The sequence below is a fragment of the Mytilus trossulus genome, chromosome 13, assembly GCF_036588685.1.
Source record: "Mytilus trossulus isolate FHL-02 chromosome 13, PNRI_Mtr1.1.1.hap1, whole genome shotgun sequence".
NCBI classification, from domain to species: domain Eukaryota; kingdom Metazoa; phylum Mollusca; class Bivalvia; order Mytilida; family Mytilidae; genus Mytilus; species Mytilus trossulus.
The window spans coordinates 17,158,824-17,183,542 of NC_086385.1; the positions used below are offsets into that span (position 1 = coordinate 17,158,824).

General features: G+C 32.2%; 1 protein-coding gene across 1 annotated transcript in view; it reads right to left on the bottom strand.

Moving 5' to 3' along the window:
- Positions 1-24,719, bottom strand: part of LOC134694142 (triple functional domain protein-like) — a 72,075-nt gene that overhangs the window by 1,547 nt on the left and 45,809 nt on the right. The window contains exons 17-24 of the mRNA XM_063555138.1: positions 20,846-20,904; positions 11,383-11,498; positions 9,690-9,851; positions 8,476-8,658; positions 5,542-5,661; positions 3,455-3,646; positions 2,507-2,653; positions 1,514-1,625 (exon numbers count right to left, since the gene is read on the bottom strand). Coding sequence (XP_063411208.1) covers positions 1,514-1,625; positions 2,507-2,653; positions 3,455-3,646; positions 5,542-5,661; positions 8,476-8,658; positions 9,690-9,851; positions 11,383-11,498; positions 20,846-20,904 — 1,091 coding nt within the window. The remainder of the gene's footprint in view (positions 1-1,513; positions 1,626-2,506; positions 2,654-3,454; positions 3,647-5,541; positions 5,662-8,475; positions 8,659-9,689; positions 9,852-11,382; positions 11,499-20,845; positions 20,905-24,719) is intronic.

The window sequence follows — 24,719 nt, forward strand, 5'->3', positions numbered from 1 at the left end:
TCCAGTTCATATAAAAACAATATTTTAGGTAACCCCTTAAAGCCATATATCATATATTTGAAAGCCGAGGACGTATAAGGACCAAAATGGACCTACAAAAATTTGGCCATGAGGAATTATGTATGTGCAGAGTGATGAAATGATGAAACATAAGGGAATATCAATTCCAACTGCACTTGACATTGGCAACACTGGACAATAATGGGTTGGATGTTGTGAAGACAAAGGAAAAACAAATGTAATATTGTACATTGTGAAAATCTGATAAGATTTTAGGCATTTTTGTAAATTAAAATCTTTTCACTTTTTTTTTATCACTAGTTTGCATCCATACCTGCCAACTGTCACTATTTGCGGGGGATTTCCCCCATGGAGGCTCCCAAATTGAAATTTTGAAAGAGCAATTTTGTCCACAATTTAAATAAAACAATACATTTTACAATGCTATTAGGCTTATAAAAGAATGAAGAAACCAAAAAACAACATTTAAATGTATTTGCAGGCCCCCTTGAAGGTTTTTTTAGGACTATGGCAGTCATCTTGCACGCAAAACCCCCATGGGCATTTTGAAAAGTTGGTAGGTATGTGCATCATCTGGATCTTAATTGAAACACCACTTTTTCCTTTAAACTTTATTTGGATTTCAAATTCTTCTCTGATAGGCAAAGAGATAAAGCTGATCTAAGGGAGATAACCTAAATATTCTTATTATTTCTTTAAAGTCATAAGAAACCTCAAATCAAAAAAAAATAATGCGTATGTTTTTTATAACTCAATCGATAGTTTTCATTGTAAAACTTATGTACATATACTTTTTTCTGAAGAAAATTCTTTAATTTATTCATATTCAGAAGAAGTTTACTTTATTTGAATTGCTTCCTTCCAGCAAGCAATTCCCCCGATATATTTTCCGTATGCAAGGTGACCTCAGTGTGACCCATCTCGTAAAAATCTGGTGACCACAATACGCATGGATGTCCTTAAAATAAACTATTATCTGAATTTACATGTTAAACACGTGCTCAATTTCCATGCTTTTTTGTTTATTTTTCGTCAATTGTTGACAAACAGGTGACAATCGCTAAACTTCGGCTTCAAAACATGAACTTTAATTACCTGCCATATTTTCACAACAACACTGACCGATTGAAAAAAAAATTGAAGATTATACGAAGTTTACACGAAAAAAATGATAAATTCGAGCACAGAAGACTAAGTTTATGATGTTTGTATGCATTGGTTTAAGAATTGGAAGAACATTATTTTTCACCGGTCACTCGTTTCTTATGACTTTAAATTTACAAGTATTACTTGCTATTTTATGTCTTAGTCAAATCGAAGTGGACAAATTGTGATAGACAAATTCTGAAAAAAAAATCTTTCTGCATCATTTCCTGCAATTTATCCAAACATTCTTACCTTATATTTTTTTTTATGAAATTTGTTCTTTTCCCCAAATGAAATTTTATTTTCTTCCTCTTCTTCTGTAGGTTAACAATAGAAATATTCTTACCTTTTACATGTTTTTCTGGACTTCTAAATTTGATCTGTGAACCAAAAGTGTGTAAATTTCTGTTTACATACTTCAGGAAACTTTCAGCAGTTCTTCTGGCAAGGGTACAGGCCTAAAATACAAGTTTAATTTGTTTTACAGCCGATTGCATTACATGTGTAGGTGAAAGTAATTTCTGTGGTTAGCTTGCTTGATAGTTGAACCATGAAGTCATTATTAGGTTAGGTAGACTATCTTTCTTTAAGAGTAGACTAGTCCAACAGATAACCAATTTTTCTGTCTGTAGGACTAGGCTAATTAGAAAGAAGGGTAGTATACCTTACCTAGTAATGACTTCATGGCTCAGCAAGCAAGCTAGCTAACCAAAGATATTACCTACACACCCTATGCAATTGCCTGTAATCAATTTTTAAATGTTCACCACCTTTTCCAAAATGTTTCCTTATTGTTCTTAATTCCTAATATAAAGTCCTTTTTTGGAATTTGGTGTTGATTTCAGGTCTCTACTCATTGCATATATTATATGCCATAGTTAGGTCTGCACTGTTCTTCTAAAAGTTTTGTTTCTGTATTTTACATTTGAGGTTATCAGCAAATAACAGTACATTCATAAATTATTGCATGCATTTTCATTGCGATTTTTTAAGAATGGAGATCTAGAAAAAAGCAAGATTAATTACTGCAATTTCAAGAAAATCTGCATACAGATATGTGTCAGACATCAGAATACGAGTTTTCAAAATCATTAAAGCAATAATTACCAAGTCGCATTATTTACATTTATGAAACCCTCACAACAATTTATGAATTATTAGCATCTGTGGAATTTAATTGCCAGTTATAATCTGTAATTAAATGACATTGCCCTGGTGTTCTTCAATGCACAGTTGCAGCATCATCAACAAGGAATATATTTTTTGCAATTTGGTAAAAAAGAACAATTTGCAAAAGTAATCAATTGATCACATGAAATAATGTTATTATACCCCTTACCTTCAAAAAGGCCTCTTTCTGTTCATTATGTTTATTAATTAATTGTAATAAATAATTAGCTTTATCCCCTGTATTGGCCCTCTCTGTGCTACACCAGTCTTCATCTCGTTTATAATCAGCATCTAAACTTTCCAACACAGACCAGACCTGTAAAATATAGCATCAGTGTGATCAATAATTCTAATTAACAGTCGATTCAAGAGCACATGATAGGCCCTTACTGTGCATATTTAAATTATTGCACATGTGATCAACAATTTTAATAAACAGCTAAGTCAAGAACACATGTTAATATAAATGGAAAATGTGTCCATGGGACACAGATGATTCCTCCCCCCCCCCTCCCCCCTGCTTGTGTATAATGTTATAAAGGGACATAGCTAAAGAACTGTAAAAGTTTGTAATTGGTCTGCGTTTTACGGTAATAAGCATTATGCATAAGTTTCATAACCTATCATAACAACAGTGTAGAGTTTGTAAAAATTGGATTCAAGCATACTAGACCTAGTTCATGACATTTAATAAATGCTTTTTTATCTATCTAATGATCAAAGTTCCATAACTCTGAAATTTAAACAAAAATTAAACAGTTTGCTTTATCATCAATTCCAACAGTTACGTAGTTTTCTTGTATATCAATCCAAACAAACTCAAAGTTTGATACAACATGCAGGACATTTTGTTAATCTTACAAAATTCCAGTAATTCTGGAATGAAAAAACAACATAAAATGAAGAAAAAAAACAAATAAACAAAGCTTTCTTTTATCAAGCAAAACAATAATGTAAAGTTTGAGGAAAATTAATTTGTAACTCTCGAATTCCATGGCCAAAAGTTTTACATTTTAGTGAATACGAAAACTTTATCCAACAGAAACTAACTGAACATTGATGTAAGGAGAACTTTCTTGCTTGTGGCATAAATCAAACTTGTTATGCATTAACCAACCTGTTCAGCAGTTTTGTACCAGTTCATGGACGCCATTACAAGTTTATGTCTTTCTTCTGTATGATACATCAGTTGTTGCCAGGCAAATGTTACGTTCTCGGCAATGGCTCGGATCAGATCAGAATTAAAATGGTGAGCTTGTATCATATTCTCAGCTCGCTGTGTCACCTGGGCCATGCTAATATTGGTTTTCTGAAAGATGAAATCCAAACTGTCATTTAACATATGTTTTTAATATTGAGGAACTGAATTCATCTTTTTTAGTGTTATTTGAACAAAAGCTCCTTAAATTTATCTAATACATAACAATAATATGAGTAAAGAATTCACTTTATATGTCATACAGTGCTTGGCTCGAGGGATTATATTGGTTTTGGGTTGATTGGGATGTGATATTGAAAAAGTCATATAATATACACATTTTTATATACTTTAAATACACAATTTTTTCCTCATGATTTGATGTTCTAAAGATTAGGGGTTTTGTAAAGCTTTTACAAGCGTGACTGATATCGATGTTGTAATGTAATAGAGTTTCAGGGGTTTGATAAAGCTTATATCACTGTGACTGATATCAATATCATCTCAGATGGTTGGAACAGCACAATTGTCATTGATTGTGCTACACATGCAGTTTACCTGTGTTTACTAATTAGCATATCTTTATCATTTTTGTCATTGTCTTCAACAGTAATTTACATTGAATTGTTCATTTTTTGGCAATCAGAATATCAATTATTATTTCGACATCATGTGTGATTAGATAATCAAGCTCAGAAACCATATGTCATCCTATGTACATAGAACAAATTGCTATTTTATGATAATTGATAAAACATGATTATGAGGTAAATTCATTATTATTCATACAAATATACATGGTTCATGAATGGCAAATTTCTATAGGAATATATGCAGACCTCAGCAAAACCACAATATACCTTAGCATGTATATATATATATATTCTACCACTGCATCGAGTGTAATATGATATTTATCCACTCAAGACAGTTAAATTTTCTAATGTTTCTCTAATGATTTTCTAACATTATGCAGGCAAACTTATTCGTTCTTTTCGAATGCTCTGCAAATAGATGTGTTCTTTCTATGTGACGTCCACAGGCAGGGTCGCCTTTTTTCATGCCGTCACAATAGGAATTTCAGAGGAGGAGAGCAAGAAAATTCGACGTCATAATCGGATTTTAACCAATGAGGTACTGAGATCAAACGAACCAAATTAGAGAAATATATATATACAACTCGTCTAAACATCAATCCAACAATGTTAAATCTGTAAAAATGGCGAGGAAAGAACAAATAATTTGCAAAACAGACCTTACATTGTTGGGTTAATGTTTAGACGAGTTGTATATACATAATGTACACAGCCATGTATCACCATCACTGCTAGTGATCCGATGGATAAATCTGTTACAGAGTTGTGTCTGGCTCAGACATACTTAATGAATCATAGGTATGTTATACATGTACAATAAAACAATTGTGGTTTTCCCATTGTTGACTGCTGTAAAATTGCTTATAATTGCTTACATCTTACACTTGATTTGAACTTAAGATCGATCTTCAATCTCTAGAGGCTGTTTTAAAACGATCAATCTTATTTGAATCAATCTTTTTTTTTGGTGTAAACACTTAGATCCATCTTTTTTCAGGTGTTTGTTATATTTAGATAGGTAAATAAAAGTCAGACTGGTTCTTTTTATGTTGTAGTGTAAACGCACTGGATTAAATAATATCTATCTCGATCCATCTTGCTTGTGCAATGTAAACACAAACTGGTCTTTTAAAGATCGATTCAAATAAAGATCGATCCAATTTCAGTGCCAGTGTAAACAGGGTCTTAGTGGGAAAGTTGTCTCATTTGCAATCAAACCACATCTCCTTAGTTTTATATAAGACGTCAGCTTTCATTGTAGGTGCTCAGTCCTTTGCCTTGTCTATTGCTTCCTCAACTTGTGGATTTCGCAATCTTTACCTTCCCTTGTTCCTAGGTACCAGCAGGATGACAGTTTTTACTGTTAAGGAATACCACTTTTACAAAGTATCATCTGTATGTAATACAAACCTCAATAGCATGCATGAATTGTTCATGTTCTTTCTTCAAAGATTCAGCCTCCATTAATGAATTTGGACAGGTAAAACAACTGATTAACATGGACTTTCCATGGTCTATCCAGTATATCACCTAAAATACAAACAGCAAAACAAATTACATCATAATCATCTACAGTATTCACACACCTTAGCAATAAATACTCATTAAAACAACTCATTGTACTTTTAAATTGCTACTTTTTTATGGCCCCGCAACAAAGTTGTTGGTGCAAAATAGTTTTACCCTTGTCCGAAATTTCTGCAATTCCGAAAATTCTGTAATTCCGCAATTCCGCAATTCCAAAATATGTAATTCTGTTATTCCGTAATTCCATAATATCGAAAGTCTGTCATTCCGTCATTCCACAACAAACCATTATACAGAGTTTTTTCTAAATGCCTTCAGATATTGGGCTGATTTTTGGTATTTAGTTAACCATGATGAGTTACAGATCAAGATTAAGTTTCGCTTCCCTCCACTAATTTTTGCCAAAATTATGGGCTTTGGACTTTGAGAAATTGTTGAAAATCACAGTTATTCAGACTTTTTCTCTAAATGCCTTCAGATGTTTGGCTGATTTTTGGTATTTTGTTAACCATGATGAGTTACAGATCAAGATTAAGTTTCGTTTCGCTCCAATAATTTTTGCCGCAATTACAGGTTTGGACTTTGAGAAATTGTTGAAAATCACAGTTATACAAACTTTTTCTCTAAACGCCTTCAGATATTAGGCTGATATTTGGTATATAATTTAACCATGATGAGTTACAGATCAAGTTTAAGTTTCACTCCGCTTTGCTTATTTTTGCTTTAATTACAGGCTTTGGACTTTGATAAATTGTTGAAAATCACATTAATACAGACTTTTTTTTCTAAACCCTTTCAGATATAGGGCTGATTTTTGGTATGTGAGTTACAGTTGTTAAAATATAAAAAATCACAGTTATACAGATTTTGTGTCCACATGTGCCATTGAAATTGCAGAATTTAAAACTTTTTGGGACCGGGCCATTCGTGTTGCCTTGACACATCTAGTTTTAACTATATTAAACCATTATTTGTACATAATTTTAATATTGTATATCATGAGTAGAGGATATATATGAAACATATAAGCTTTGGTACAGTCAATAGATACTCCTTGAACTGAACACTGACACAAAATAGGAATTCAAAGCTTTATCTACCTCTCATTGAAGATAGTAATGCTACAAAATTATAAAATCCCAGGTAAAAATATAAGACCAACAAAAGCAAAGGGTACATACAAATACAATACAAGAGTGCACACACTGAAATGTCTTGCCTTCTTTACAAATCCTTGATACTATCTTGATAGACCTAAATATAAAGCTTTATTACAACTGTCACATAAACTCAACATTAACCAAGAAAATGAAACATTGATCAATGAACCATGAAAATGAGGTCAAGGTCTGACGAACCATTCCAGGCAGACATGTACAGCTAACAATTCTTCAATATTACAAATATAGTTGACTTATTGCTTATAAATAAGAAAAAACAGACCAAAACACAAACACTTAAAACTTAGCAATGGACCGTGAAAATGAGGTCAAGGTCAAATGAAACCTGTGTAACCGACATATAGATCATAAAATATTTCAGTATACCAAATATAGTTGACCTAATGCATAAAGAATTAGAAAAAAAGACCAAAACTAAAAAACTTAACTTTGACCACTGAACCTTGAAAATGAGGTCAAGGTCAGATGACACCTGTCAGCTAGACATGTACACCTGACAATCATTCCATACACCAAATATAGTAGACCTATTGCATATAGTATAAGAAAAACAGACCAAAACACAAAAACTAAACTATAACCACTGAACCATGGAAATGAGGTCAAGGTCAGGTGACACCTGCCAGTTGGACATGTACACCTTATAGTCCTTCCATACACCTAATATACTAGACCTATTGCTTATAGTATCTGCGATATGGACTTGACCACGAAAACTTAACCTTGTTCACTGATCCATGCAATGAGGTCGAGGTCAAGTGAAAACTGTCTGACAGGCATGAGGACCTTGCAAGGTACGCACATACCAAATATAGTTATCCAATTACTTATAATAAGAGAGAATTTAACATTACAAAAAATCTTAACTTTTTTTTCAAGTAGTCACTGAACCATGAAAACGAGGTCAAGGACATTGGACATGTGACTGACGGAAAGTTCGTAACATGAGGCATCTATATACAAAGTATGAAGCATCATGGTCTTCTACCTTCAAAAATATAAAGATTTTAAGAAGTGAGCTAACACCGCCGATGCCCCTGCTGGATCACTATCCCTATGTGGAGCTTTCTTCAACAAAAGTTGCAGGCTCGACAACAAATGAGACTATGGTTTTTAGTGATTAGTTTACATGGCAGTTCAACCACCTGTACTTATTATTAATTGATGCTCTCAGTTTGAATGCTAGCAGTAGCTCACAGGGAAACAGGATACTGTGGATTCATAAATTTTTCGTTGGATACCAATTTTGTGTATTTTGTGGGTAAAGGGGAACCACAAAAATAAATGTTCAATAAATAACCTGCTTTCTAAAGGAAAATTATTCTGATGAAATTAAATATCCACGAATATGCAAATTTATGCAAAAAATTATGAAAATTGGTACCCACGAAAATAAATGAATCCACAGTAGTAAGTTTCAAAATCTAAATTGTCAAATTGTATCCAATGATTTTTATCTATTCTTCTAATTTCTAAATGCATGGCAGATAGGCAAGTAAAATCAAATTTAAATTTAATTCTTTGACCCAGTCAGGCCACTATATACAAAATTGTCTATATGAGCATGCCACCTTCTTCAGATCACTGAGCCAGTTGTGACAAATGAGACTTTGACATTTAAATATCTTATTTATACCTGTCTGGCTTCTACTTCAAAGTTCCTGAGCTGTACAAGTTGTTCCAATCTTTCCCTCTTTGATTCAGCAATGGCTTCCAGGTCCATTTCTCTCTCATGTAAGTATTCTAACAACGCCTGGATACGTGACTGAGCCTCACATTGGGAATCAGCCATTAACTGTATCCCAGAATTCTCAAAAACCTGGAAAAATATCAAATCTCAATCTGATGTACTAAGTCAGACAATTCTTATAAAATAAATTGCTAATAATATAATAAAATAGTTCCCTTGACTAAAACTTGACTTAAAAATCTATCAAAATCCTGTAGACATTGAACTTTGTAAGATTAAGTTGTGGAAAAGACATCTAGGTCAAAGTGTATAAATATAATTTTACTACAAATTGTCATCAATTTTTACTCAAACACATATAAAGTATCATTGCTAGTGTGTGTATCATTTTTTTTAAATTCTGAATCAAAAGATTTAAAATCTTTTAGGAAATGCACGAAATATTCAATATTCCAATACACTAACCAAATAATCAAACATCATTCTTTCACTTATTATAAACATATATATATATACTGCTTTTCTGTTCATTCTTATCCATAATCTGTAAGTTTTCAAATTTAGATCTCCTATGAAATCAAAATTGTAAAATATTTCTACCATTTGCAAAGAATACTCTGATTTTCAAATTATAGTTGTGTGATAAATGTTTCAGTATTATTTTTTTTATTCTTCTAGGATATAAACAAGTTAAATTCAATCAAGCAACCAAACAAACAAATATCAGATAAAAATGTTCATACATACAGCAGAATATTTCTATTTTAAAAGGGGTCAACAAATTTCAGAAATTTTCCATTAACACAAGTTGATCTTTTCAAATGTCATTAAAGCTTTTCTTTTTGTGTCTTAAGATATTATTATGCTTTTACTTATTTGAGCAGCATAATCTGTATCACATTTGTCTGCAAGACCGTTATTTTGAAAACTCATTTATTTTTTTGAAATCTAATTTTTGTAAATTGTATTTTTGTGGATTACCCACAAAAATTGTATTTTTCATTTTTTGATTTAATAAAATTCTGCATTTAATTTATAAATTATAAATTTCGTAGTTCACATGTCCCCTCAAAATCCATCAAAGTTAATAACCAAAAATAAAAGTGAACCCATTGGACTACAAATATGTTTACAATTTTATACCTGAAAGTTTTACATACCTGTATTAAATCTTGTCCTCTCTGTAAAACTTCAAATGTACAATTCTGCATCAGGAGAACACTTTCATTATGAGCCTGTAAGAGTTGTTCTGCTTTACTGCCTTCATTACCAAGTTCCTGGTGTTGAAGTTCTTCTGCCCAAAGCTCTAACTGTGACGACACCTAAAATTAACAAATAAATAAATGAAATTATTAGTAGAATTTCACAACTGGAAATCTTTCGCCTATAGATCTTACAATGATTACCCTAAGAATTCAAATCACAATTGCATAACTCAATACTTTTTTTCAGTAGAAATTCTTGTTCTAACTACAGATCTAGATGTGGGACGAAACCTAATATTAAAATCAAATCATTAGCACTTATTCACAATTAAAACTAATTTCCATCCATTGTTCCAGTTATGAAGACACCTCGAGGACAATTTGAATGTTGTTGTCTCAAAATTTCTATGTCAAATGCACAATAAATAAAACTTGACTTTTCATACCTTCTTGTAAAATACACATATTTGTTTTCTTAACAAAAGAAGTCTTGTCTTTTTTTCTTTGCTTTGTTTTTTTTATGTATGACGCTTATAAGGTTTATTTCTCTCTAGAAAAAAGAAGTTTAATTGGTAAGGTGCTTTCTTGTAATTCTCAATTTTGAAGTGTAGTTCAGAACCTTCAGTACCTTCAGAAAACAGATTTTTTGGCAATTTAAACACTATAATTAAGTCTCTAGATTACTATAATAATACAAGTTATAAAAAAAATTTGACTTATGATGACTACTTGTCACAGTTAACACTACTTTACCACTAAATATAATTTTGTTTTATATCATATGCAGAATAAAAAACTGTTTTGCCAGTAAAACAAAGGTTTTTCTATACTTCATTAATGGGTTTTTTTTTTATGTTTTAAGGATGCCACAATTTATAACTTTCATGTGCTTGACTTTAAGATGTCAAGTTTTCTCTCTCTTCTTGTACTTATTTTCATTCTGATAAAGTACTTGGAGCCCACATCTTTTTTTCATTGAAAGATAGCAGATTATTATCCCATAGCTATTATTATATAAAATATACTGCTTTGTGTATGTTGATAAAAGATTAAGAGGCCCCAGTGGCTGAGTGGTCTAAGAATTTCTGTATTGCTAGTCTGAGTTTGAATCCTACATGTAGATGGTGCAAATGACTGCAATCTTAATTGACTAGTATTGTCAGTTTCCCTACTGAAGATCAGTGGTTCTCTCTGGGCACTTCGACTTCCTCCATGAATAAAATGGACCTCAACAAAATAGAACAGTGTTGAAAGTGGCATTAAACACCAACCCATCAATCAAACATTGAAGATTAAGAAAAGTGAGTCATTGTTCAAATTTATAATTGGGACATTAAGCAACTAACGATCAGTCAATTCAACGCAAAATAAAGGTCTGAACACACGGTCAATTCAAGGCAAAGTAACGGTCTGAGCACTCAACAAAAACATTCTGGAGCCAGTACCTTCACAAATAAAAATGCTTAAGTCACTGAAGCATGAAAAGTAGGTTAGAGACAGGATTCTATTAATTTTTACTGAAGCATTTACAATTCTAATGTATTTGTAAATTACTTTTTAAAATGTACAGGAACTAGCATGCACAATGGATGTGTGGCTAAAGAGGTTACCACCACAATAATATACATTATATATCTTTGTGTTATACCTCTAGTGAATCTCTCTCAAACAATCTCAGCTGTAAACACAAGTCTAGTTTCATTTTCCTTGCTGCCCACAATTCCTCTAGCTGCGACCTGCTTTCATTTAACTGATGAAGAACACCTGAAAATAAAGGAAGGAACACATTACATTTTTTTAAACTGTATTATTCCATACCTAAAAGAATTTTTAATTGTTAATTTCAAAATAAAGCTTCATATATAGCCAACCTTGTTCAGGTTATTATATTTATGCCATGTTTTTTGCTACTAATGAACATGTCTAGCTTTCATACTTTTGGTCTTTAGCCTACCCCAATTACAGAAATATTATCTTGTGTGAACTGATAAAGAGTAAAAGTTACAGCACCTAATTTAGAACTTGATCAGAGTTCTGTTGTTAAAGACATTGTGTTAAAACTTCATATCATTTCGTTGATACAAACTAAAGTTAAGAGAATGGAACCAATTTTGGGCATAGGGACAAGGGTGTCAACAGTATGAATTTGTTTATCTTTACCTACACAAGACTTTTGTCATTATTGTCATTTTATAATTTTATCTTAGTGGCATGACAGAGTAACAGAATCATAAACCCTTTATATATATGTGACACTCTGATTTGTAGTTCTGAAGAAAAACATGACTTAAACCTTAAGGCAAAAACAAATACACATATAAATGTAAACCAGTTAACCCTCTCCCCTCTCTTTTTTTTTTTTTTTTTAGAAATATTCAGTATTCAATTTATAAAACAGCCTGTGTCAAATGAACTTTTGTCTGAAATTATGTCGGTCAAACAGAGTTAGGATACGCTCTATAAGAGTACAGAATTTACCAATGATCTATTTACTATATTTTGCCATCAGTCAGTTCTAATTATCTGTTACGAGACTTTTTAAGAAGTTGTTAACAGGTAATCTGTTATACACAGAATTGTTAAAGTGAAGGTGCTTTATGCAGATTAGTTAACCTATCCTAGGATTTCCCAAAACCAGTTTTGTTTTCTTCAAAAATCTTTATACAGAGAGAACTTTGCTCATCATTAATAAACGCAGAAATAGTTGTACAAGAAACAGCATTACTATGTATTGTAAAAAATTTTAATGGCCAAATCCAAATTAATCATAACAGAAACTCAATGAAAAGGAAAAGAGTATAATTACTGCTAATAAATGGACCATTTGCAAGAAAATTTGTTGACACATGGACAATTTATGGTGTAAAAATATATAAGGTATTGTCTCTGTAGCACATGAATGGTTCATACTTTTTAAGTGTAACATTAAAAAGGGAAGTTTACTGAAGGAGTAATGACTTTGTCAGAAGAAATACAAGGGGCCATTTCAAACTAGTTTACTTAACTATATAATGATGAAAATATTGAGCAATTCCCTATCTTAACTTTCTTAAAAATTTGCACTTTTATCAAATAAAAGTGTGATGTAGTAAAGGCAGCTAAAAAATATTTTTTGGAAAATTTTCAAAAATTCACATCTGATTTTACCAAATGCACGACACATTGGAACAATAACCAGGTTGATGTTATGCCTGCTCGTTAGGACATCAGCATCACAGCAGACTAATTAACCGCTATCTCAAAATGATTCTACGTTCAAGTTTTATGAAAATTTGTAATTTGTTAGCATTATGTAATCCCAGAAGACTTTGCCAATAGTTAATCATCTTTCAGTAAGAAAAAGATTGAGAACTGAACATTTTTTCACTCTATGATTTGTTTATTCTATCTTTTTATTTATACATAAAATTTAAGAAAAAGTAAAATAACAAAAATACCAAACGCCAAAGAAAATTCAAATCATCAAATGGCAAAATCAAAATCTCCAACATCTCAAACATATCAAACTAATGGATAACAATTGTCATATTCCAGACTTGGTACATGCATTTTCTTAGGTATCAAATGGTGGAGTAAACCTGGTATATAGCTAGCTAAATCTCTCACTAGAATGCCTCACTCATTTTCATTAGAGGACCCTGATTTTACATGACAAAGTTCATTTCAAAGATAGGGTAACTTTATGGTTATACAGGGTTTATTTGAGATCAAGTGTTTAAAGACATAATCAAATAGTAGTTTGGAAAAACAATTGTTTGAAAAGATATAGTCAGAGTTCCCTAAAGTAAAAAGAGGTCACATGCTTTATTAAAAATTTCTCATATCATTTGCATACTAATTTTCGTAGCTCCATGAAAAGTTGCTATCCAGGACATCTATAATTTATTTCTGTAAAATAGTTTATTTAGGGGAATGAGAACGGTGGAAATAAAAATGTAGAACAGAACAAAATTGCACTAGAAATAGCAAAATTTAAACTTTTAAAAATAAACCACTTGACATATTATGGAACAGTTATATTGAAATCAGGAAATTTTAAAAATTTATGGTAAGCCTAATGAAATGGTTTCAATAGTGGATTTTTTTTTTTATTGAAAATCATTTTTTTGATGACTGGTGTACCCATATTTAGACTATTTTATTTATTATGTCTGTTTAGTTCACACATCATTGTAAATATAACAGAATTTGATGCGACTGTCATCAAAGTGAGAGGTTTAGCGCTTTAAAACCAGGTTTAATCCACCATTTTCTACATTTGAAAATGCCTGGTCCAAGTCAGGAATATGACAGTTCTTTTTCATTGGTTTTTAATGTGTTTTGTCATTTGAGTTTGCCATGTGATTATGGACTTTCTGATTGAGTTCAGTATTTTTGTGATTTTACTTTTTATTCCTGTTCCTTTAATTTTTGTGTGTTTTTGCTGTGCATGTACTGATTTTGCATCAAGAAAAAATACCCCATATCCTTTTTCTATCACGTATTATCAGCAGGATTCAATTAAATGAATATAAAACGATAGACCTTATATAATAATCTCATAATTCCACATAAACAAGCATCCCATGATGCAAAGTTTTCGTGAAATAAGAAGTTTAACTATAACATGCTACACCATTTAATCAAAGTGGCTTTAAAATTGTATAATAAAACTTCTTTGCACAAAAATGTATCAAAACATTTAATTTAGTAAATACTCTAAATTCTTATGAGATGTGTACAACTATAAGTTCCATAAAGATTGGGTAATGAGAAATTCCATTGATTTACGAGTAAATGTCTTAACCTCACAATCATAGCAACAGAAAAGTCAATGAAAAGGCTTTAGGCAAGTTACATATTTAGCGAAAAAATGCACAAAAATTCCAGTGGTCAGGCACGGCACATATTGATATAAATTACACAACGATTTCCCTAGAGGGCTTATGAAAGGCTGTGTTCACATGCCAACATGTAGACCCAGATCCTTTAAAATTTTTGTTTTTCTTATTCCCCACCCTTTCAAAATTCCTGACCACAATCTTTCCCTTTTAGACACACTTCTAGAGAAAACACTGTTGTATCAGAAAATATACAGTGTCAGGGGAAATTTTTCATTTATCCAGAATACTGATAGTGAATTTGAGGGAGGCTTCAGTCTATTAATTCTGCCAATTAATTACATGGGCTGGAAAAAATATTTTCAGAAAAGCAAAACATTATTTCATGAGCAATTAACCAGCCGACTTATAATCCTAATGTTATTGTTGTTTTCCTTTGAAGTTCACCAGACTTAAACACATCATCAAATTACAATAAAAACAACAAGTTTCCTATGACCCAACATCTTGACAACCACTTACTTACATACCATAGCATTAAGGTAGGTTAATGATTATGGAAAGAATATTACCCCATCAAAGTATTTATATATGTCACAAAATTGGAAGCCAAATTAAACCAAAATATTTGTAGCTTCTCCAATGTAAATATGAATTATGAAAAAACTTAGTGGATAAATTTCATCTACCTAATTTATTATTAATCAATTATATTTTAGACAGCAACCCAATCACATACAAAAACATACCGGTACACATATCAAGAAGTTATTTGCATCAATGCATTGCGGCCAATTAAGGTATGAATTATTAAAAAAAGATGTTGGGTATTTAACATCAATAAGACAGCAACCTAACCACAAACACATGAAAAAATCTAGCAGTTATATATGTGTCATTGCATTGCTTTCTCGTTAACCTCTCGTTTTTATTCATACAGTAACAGATATTGGTTAAAACAAAAGGATTGTACTAACATCTGCATAATCTGTTAGCTACAAGATGCCAAAACAAAGGTGTTGCCATCTAAGCATTGACCCTATTTCTTTCTTTTTTTCAGCAGGTTAATTTGTTAAAACATAAAGCACATAGTTTCAAATCAATTTGTCTTTTGATCCTATGTAATGTTAAATCAGTCCTGCTTTTTGTCACTGATCATGCATTCATTTACATGATTACATTTTTATGCCCCACCTACGATAGTAGAGGGGCATTATGTTTTCTGGTCTGTTTGTCTTTTGTCCGTTCGTCCGTCCGTCTGTCCCCCTTCAGGTTAAAGTTTTTGGTCAAGGTAGTTTTTGATGAAGTTGAAGTCCAATCAACTTGAAACTTAGTACACATGTTCCTTATATAATTATGATATGATCTTTCTAATTTTAAAGCCAAATTAAACTTTTTACCCCAATTTCACGGTCCACTGAACATAAAAAATGAAAATGCATGTTTCAGGTTAAAAGTTTTTGGTCAAGGTAGTTTTTGATGAAGCTGAAGTCCAATCAACTTGAAACTTAGTACACATGTTCCCTATGATAATATCTTTCTAATTTTAATGCCTTATTATATTTTTTATCCAATTTCATGGTCCATTGAACATGGAAAATGATAGTGCGAGTCGGGCATCCGTGTACTTTTGACACATTCTTGTTTAACAATGTCATAGAGAACCTTTTGCTTATTTTGCACCTGACTTGACTGATCAAGTCATGTCTAAAACTAAATAAAATTGGATTGGAATTTCTCTACTTATCAGTTGTATCTGAGAGGCGTAACTGCAAAAAAGGCAAATTGAAACTTATCAATTAATCCTATCATGGAGGAAAGACGAACAATGTTTGTTCAAGACTAGAATAATTATCGTAGATATTTCTGCATTTTGAATTAAAAAGTGTATTCACCCAAAGAAAAAGATGGCCACCACTGTAAAAATCATGTGAATTTACGATAAAATTGCTTGATTTTGGTAACAAGTGGTCATTAAATACATTTTTTCTTAGAACAGCCCATATTTCAATACAAGTATTGTTTTTATAGATTTGATCACTTTAAATTTAATATTAAAAGCCCATTTCTTCTCTCAGAAATATACTATTAGCATTTTTTTGGGGCATTAGCTCAAAACAGCATACATGCAGGAGGGGAGAGAGTACAATTTCAAGCCAACTTAGTTTAACTGTATTGACAAATGTGTTACCAAACATCAATGTTTATAGACAATGTTATAGAGCATCTGTTAATTGTGTTTTAACTGACAGTTCTGATTGATATGTACATAACATTCTGATGGAAATATTACATATTGGGTGAAGGTGAGGTAAAAGTTTGGTTTTACAGTCAGGGGCGTAGCTGCCGTTAGGCACTATAGGCACGTGCCTACACATAATTTTTGCACAAATAATTTTTTTATTAAAAAACATTATAAACAACGTACGTTATCTGTAGATGAAAGCCAGTGAAGTTGTCAATACTCTTTCATCGAATGTCATTTGTACACTAGTCTCTCGTCCTTAGTGAATGGAATATTGGATAGAATTTAATGTTTTATATGATTTTACGTACTTCTATAGAAACTAAACAAGAACTTTGGTTCAGATAGTTTCACTTCTGTCAATAAAAACTTGAATGAAGCTCAATTTAGACACATGATTTTTTTAATTAGTTGTTGTTAATTTTCAACTAGCTTTCCACTTTGTCTTCACCCGACCTACAATAAAAACCCTTGCCAATGTTGTTCGTCTGTTTGGCTGTACAGGATGTATAAATACACAGTCACGTCTGGTTAGAATGGGGACATTAAATCCGACGCCTAGCTGTAGAGAGAATGCTACTCTTTGATGAGTTCGTAGTTGGTCTGCCGAAAGGCAAAATTTCTGCTCCTATCCAATATAAATCCATCATTTTTCAATTGCAATGCATGGCATCTTAAAATTTCTAGACCTTCGTCCCTTACGACACTTATAACAGGACCTAGATCCCTGTTGTATTTATTGCTAAAAACAAATTATGCTTAACTTGCATATTTATTTATATAAATCCTGAACTCGCATAAATATTTATGAAAATCAATCAATCAACTAGTTTCCAGTAATTTTGGGAACTCCCTTATCTGCGTTGATGACCACAATTTTCAAACTCCTAAGCAGGTAGGGATTTTAAAGTAGAGGATATAAAGACATATGAATTTCTTGAATTATGTAACGATAGTATGAACAGAACAGAACTTTTGCATAAGGCATCGACTATTGTGTGTATATGTTTGTGTGACTTCGGTGAAGGTTTAAGAATCAAAAGATTGATGGTTGATGTCTAGCCAAAAGGATAGTTTTATTATAAAGTAAAATCATTGTTTACGTGCCTTTTTTTTAAGGAATGATAGCCAATATGTACTGTTAATCAAATTAAAATCAGAGATATGAAAATACCAAACAGGTTGTACTGCTTAATTAGAGGAATAGGCTGATCTACGTTGGGCAATGCATATTGTATTTTTTTTTTTTTTTAATATCATTTCCGATTGTACTGCGTTTATATTTTTAATTCACCAGTCAGATGTTATGGTAAATTATAATTCATAATACTTCGAACTTTTCATCATGTACATTATAATTTTCTTGATTAAACAACCAGTAAATTTAACATTTTGTACATAAAATTTTGCAGCTAAAACGCTGAAAACCGTTTTCCGTCGGGGGGGCTTCGCCCCCCTGAACCCCCTACCAGGGCTCTGCCCTGGATCTACTAGGGGCCTTAAGCGGCCCCCAGACCCCCTGCCGATTGGTGCCTACAGTTGACTGAGTACCTAGCTACGCCCCTGACAGTGCTGGGATAAAACAATTAGAACACTTAGTTTACAGAGATTCTTCAATTTATTTTATTTTAAACAGGGGTTCAGGGGCGGATCCAGCAATTTTAAAAAGGGGGGTTCCCAACCCAGAGTAAAGAAAGGGTTCCAACTATATGCTCCCATTTAAATGCATTGATCATCCCCAAAAAGGGGGGTTCCAACCCTAGACCCCCCCTGGATCCCCCACAGGGGTTCAAATTAGGTTTAATAGTGAAAGGTCCAGGACAATTCAACATTTTAAGTGAAAGGTCTTCCATAAGAAATCAACAGTCTTGAATAAAGCATCAGGGTTAAGAATGGAAGGTCCTAGACTTTTGTAATTTAAAAATAAAAAGTCCTCTCCTAGAAAAGACAGGTCCAGGACCTTAGACCCAGACTAATTTCAACCATGAACTCAAACCTAAAGGGATGTGGTATGATTTGCCAATGAGACAATTATTGGACTTGTTCAAATGATGAGGATTTAAGCATTGTTGGTGAGCATTCCTTCACCAATGAGCCAAACTTAATACTATATAGTCAGTTTCATTAGTTTATAAGATTTCTTTAATCTTTCACCCCTATTAATAAAGGGTTTTTTCGTTCTTTGGTGTGATATTAACATGATCATAAATTGAAATTGATTTTATTACACAACATCCTTACTTCTATATGATCAAAGATGTATATTCATGAATGTTTGCCAAATTATCACTCTTGTTTATAGCATCTATAATCTCAATAAGATACTATCACAACAAATACATCTTTATTTAGAATCAATTCATAGAATGGATAGAAAGAATGAAGGAAATATTACATATTGGTTGAAGGTGTAGTAAAAGTTTGTCTTTAAAGTTACATCCTATCTCATTTGTTCTAACAGGGCTGGGGTGATCTGAGCCGGATCACCCCTACCAGATCACCCCAGTGTGAGTGTCTTTGTTATGCATGCTTTCCTTTGTTCTGTAACACTTTGGCGAGAATGTCAAATCCACTATAAAAGTTATAATGAAATACATATACAATTAAACGGAAAAGACTATGTATCAAAATTCACATAAAAAAATCCAGTGTATATGCTGGGATTCGAACTTAAGACCTTTAGCATATCAAGCCACAACACAACCACTACACCAGGACGACTGGATACGAACTATTGAATTTAACATACTTTAAGGAAGCAAGATATTTTTATAAGTGGGGCGAGTTGGCAGACCTTTGGTCAGTGGGGTTTTAACCCTTTTCGTTAAAAAGTGAGTTGTCAGTGATTGTTCAGTTTGATTTTACACTTTTTCAAAAGTGAGGGGAGTCGGTAAACAAGAGTGGGGCGATTTTTTTCATAAAGTGGCGATATAGGTTGGGCCGATTGGCCAGGGGGGGCGAGTTGACATTGTTTGATATCTACTCATCGTGTGCAGGGTATAAATCATATAGTAATGTATAAAGTATATTATAATGGTTGTGTGGCGTTCTAAACTAGATTTAATGAATTGTTAGTGGTTTTTCGTCTAACCTAAAACAGCTGGGATGTAAAATAGTTATCCCACTGGGACTTGGTGTGTCAGTGTTAGATCATCCTCTGGCCTCCGGCCATCGGGGTGATCTTACACTGACAAACCGCGTTATCGTAGGATAACTATTAATGCTGACATAAAACTCTAGAAAACTTAGTTGACTGAGGTTTATCAGTGTTTTTAATGTGAAATTTCTTTCATCTTTTGCCCTTATATTTAAAGGTCTTTTTGCTCTTTGGTGTGAAATTTACATGATTGTTACAGATCATAAAGTGAAATTGAGTTTATTAAACAACATCCTTATATTTACTTCAATATGATAGAAGACACTGTGATGAAAGTCTGCCAAATCATCCCTCTTGTTTATTGTATCTTTAATCTCAATAAGATACTACACCAACAAATACCACTTTATTTAAAATCAATTCATCTTGATAAACATGATAAACAGAGAACATTGTAGAATGGATAGAAAGATTGTGCCTTTTTTATACCTTTTATTTGATTGGATTTCAGGATTTTTTAATCACACATCAGGAATTTGTCTGAATTTTAGGATAACATTTTTCAGGCCAACTTCATTGAAGCTTATGATGAGAACTCTATCTACCGTATGTGCACATCAAACAACAAGGACCAGTAAATCTTAGGAAGGCCAATTTTTTCCTACGAAAAGGGGGGGGGGGGTCACCTGAGGGCCCCCTGGATAGCCTATGATATTGCCACCGTACTTTATAATTGTGTGATAAAAATCATGCTTCTTTTCCAGATGAGCATTTTAAAGGAAATAGTTCAAGAGCAGAAACAGTTTCAAATATAAAGCTGGACTTACGAAGAACACACACACAATGAAAGATTATTATGGAAGCAAATGGATCGTCAACAACCCCCCCTTTCCCACAGATCACTATGTTACATTCATTTCATGATCATCAAAACATCTTTTAGACTTACCTTCTATATGAGTGTAGTCTGGGTTCTGGTTGATCCTATCTGGTTCCGTACTAAATACCCTGTGAAAAAGATAAACCATTAAGTCAAAGAACTTCATACAATAGATGGTTATGAACAGTACTATATAAGCAAATATTCGTAGTATCCAGCTCGATATCAATAGAAAGGCCAGCACGAATCGGGCAACCGTCATGATAAAGATCATGTTCGTGTGGTCCGGCATGTTATCAAATAATTTTGCCCGCTGTTGGGCAAAGTTTCTAGATGTAATTGATGAATTTGAGGACGATGATGTCATACGACTTCTTCTTCGTAATCGCCTCATTGTTAAAATTTCCGTCAAAAATGTATTTATCAACTAAACGTTATTCAAAATAACCAACAAATATGTACATCCAAGAAAATAGAAAAATATGTTTTGTTTTACATTCTGTAAGTCACATGACTATCACATGTCTTCACTAAAATCTACTTCCTGTCGTCTGCAAATCTATAGCAATCACCTAAATGCATCTTTCCAACTCATAGCAATCAAAACACCAATAACTTCGGAAAATGGAATTCATTTGCATGGAAAACAAGTTGTGTCATTTTGTAAATGGAATATATTTCTCTATATCACAAAACAAAATACATGATTATGTTGTATAATCCTTCTTAGTGAATTAATCCAAACTTCTGAATTGTAAGGCACTTAGAATAAATTCAAAATGAATTATCGGAATTTAAAACAGTTTACTAAGTCACTTAGTTAACATACTAAACAATTAATTTCATAACAATGATTAATCTCACTGCATTTCCTTAATATCCTATTTAAGAAATACATGTCCTATTTTCAATAACACGGGATATCCTTTCTATTTTCTGAAATTTCATTTCAAAAATATACAATATTTAATCATAAACCAATTGAACATTTGTCCTCACTACTGGACAAATATTTACTAATTTGTTTCCTCATTAAGAAGTATGGACATTATAAGCTTCGTCACAATTTAACATTTTTCACTCAAGTATGCAATTGACTTTCTATTTTTAGAATTCCACGTTGGGGATGAAAATCAATATTGTAGTAATATTTCATATGTTTCCTATAATTGATCCAATTCAATATTAAATTGATATCATATGAAGATCACAAACAGTTAGAACAATCTGACCCACTCTCCGCAGTATAATGAAACACAAAACATTGTCAAATGTCAACTTTACCCATGAACGATCGTATGTATCTAATATTGATATCCTTTATATTTCCTCCACTACAAATAATCCTTTACATAACAAAATTTGGTTGCCGTAATTTCCAGGTTATAAAACTGTTTAATTTATCACACTTTAATTTTTCTACGAGTTATAGTATTTATGAATGGTATAACAGGAAAAATACATTCCAAATTTTATAAGAGTCCTCATGAATAAAAAAGTTCAGACTCCTAATTATCCATTTGGATAGAATTGTAACATTCTATGATACATTGTAATATTTTCTCTCAGCATTATTACGTGATCTCATAGCTCTCTAGATGAATATAATTCACATCAATATTTATAAAAACATGCCTTCCCCAAGAATACTATACATCACTAAGGATGCAGAAGTTATCTATCTATTTCAAACTTTTAAACTGGTAAATCTCACTTCTTCATCTTTCTCGATGCACTAATTTCACAACTTGGCTCGGAGCACAAAAGCACAAATAAACAAACACTCGGCAATTGGATAAAAGAGATGTTCATTTGTGTTAAATTGCCGCATCTATCACCACAAAACCATTTTCGTATTATTTCATAATAATATCATTAGGAAAATACAGAAATCTATACCAAGTAATGTCTGAGGAATGTACACAACAGAAAATGTGTTACATTTCTTGGTCGTTTTTACTTTCTGATCAATATTTAGCCTATAAGTTAAATCAAAAACATTCGACTGATTCAGATTCAACTGAAGCAGGTTTAATTAATTCTTATTTTCAATTCTTTGTTGGGATAATGTTTCATCAAATTGTAAAAATTCCAGGTAAGAATTAAATATCTTCTGCTCTTCAGTCAATCAAGGTCAATCAAATGTTTGATTCTACAGCACATCATTATGTAAGCATAAACTGCCACTTGATACAGATGAGTAACAGGTATCACCATCTGGTTGCAGAATCATGTTTTCATGCAGAATATCAATTTATTTCTATTCAATAAAACCACAAACTTAATTGAATGAAATTTGCTGGAGTGTTATTTGCACATTTATATTAATAATTAATTTCCCAATCCTTCATGCCATTTAGATTTTAATGATTGACAAACATTTTCTGACTCCTCTCTTTGATCCAAACTTTATGCATTTGTCACTAAAATGTTGATCTCTAAATTCATTTTACATTAATCTGTCATATAACTTTTTTTGAAAGAGGTGAATATATTTATACAGCTTCAGTAACTCTGTCCAATAATTTAAATTGTTCATTCAAAAGCATACATAACTTCCCATATTTATTTTCATCAGTATATTGATAAAAACATATATTTGTATATCTCTCCCACACTGACTTTTCCCAATTACTTTTTATGTATGTTTGTACACCCTTACACTTCAGATAAAATATTTGTCATGTAAATAAAACATAAGTATTGTCGTCAACCCTTATATAAGTAATATAAGATCGACTTCTTAGGTTGATTACTATTTCTATGGGTAATAGAAAAAGAAAATGAAAGTATGTTAGGCCAGATGAAAAACATCATGATGCTCGACCTTGTTTATGTATCACAAAATGAGTTGTAGTAGTATGTCTAGGAGACAGCAATCTGATGACAAAAGTAAGAGGGGGGATATGACCTTTATCAGGACTCTGGGATCGGGTGTTTTTTAAGCTTGGGATTTCAGGAATGACCCTTTCGTGATCCGGGAATTCTTTATTCGAATTTCGGGAACTCAGGATTTCATGTTTTTAAGTTCAGGATTTCGGGATTTCATGTTTTTAAGCCCAGGATTTCGGGATTTCATGTTTTTAAGTTCAGGATTTCGGGATTTCATGTTTTTAAGCCCAGGATTTTGGGATCAGGACCCCTCCTATCCCCCCTCAAGTAACCAGCAGACATTTACCAGGGTAAACAACAGTTTAACAATAGGAGAGAGTCCATATATGTTTAGCTCAAAATCCACTAGTCTGTAAAAGTAGCAAACAAATTGAAAAGAAACTGTCCAAAGCTCACACTTATTCTCCAAAATATAAAAAACCAAAATGGAGACCCAACAAGCATAAAATGGTATAAGAATATTTTCATTCTGAGCTCAATGAAGTTGATTGGCCTTAATTTCTTGTGATAGAATTATCTACTTTTTTCTTAAAGAATCAACATGTCCAGAGTTCACTGTATCATACCCTCTAAATAAAAAATATTTGTTTTTATAGCTCGAAAAAACAGCTTAAAAAGGATTATAACCTTATAAAATAAGATGTTTTATCAACCAAAGATAAAGATCTATAAAGTTATTAAACACAGAAATATGTTAACTATGTCCATTCATGCATATAATTACAGGTAGATAATAAACCATCAGGTGTGCTATCCCATCACAATATATATCTGTTTGATATATTAGGTACCAAAACATTACCCCCTGAACATCACACAATTAGCTTTATAAAGATCTCGGTCTACTGATACCTATGTATACCTACAATTGCCACAATAGGAAGAGCTAATTTAAACCTTAATAATAGAGGGTAGAGTTGACAAAATCATGGCATAATAGGACTATATGTTTAAAGGATAATTTATTAGAAGTAACAATATAAAACCTAAATGGTCTGAGAACACTGAAGTTAATGAAAATCAAAAAGTTATAATTTCCCATTTATTTACC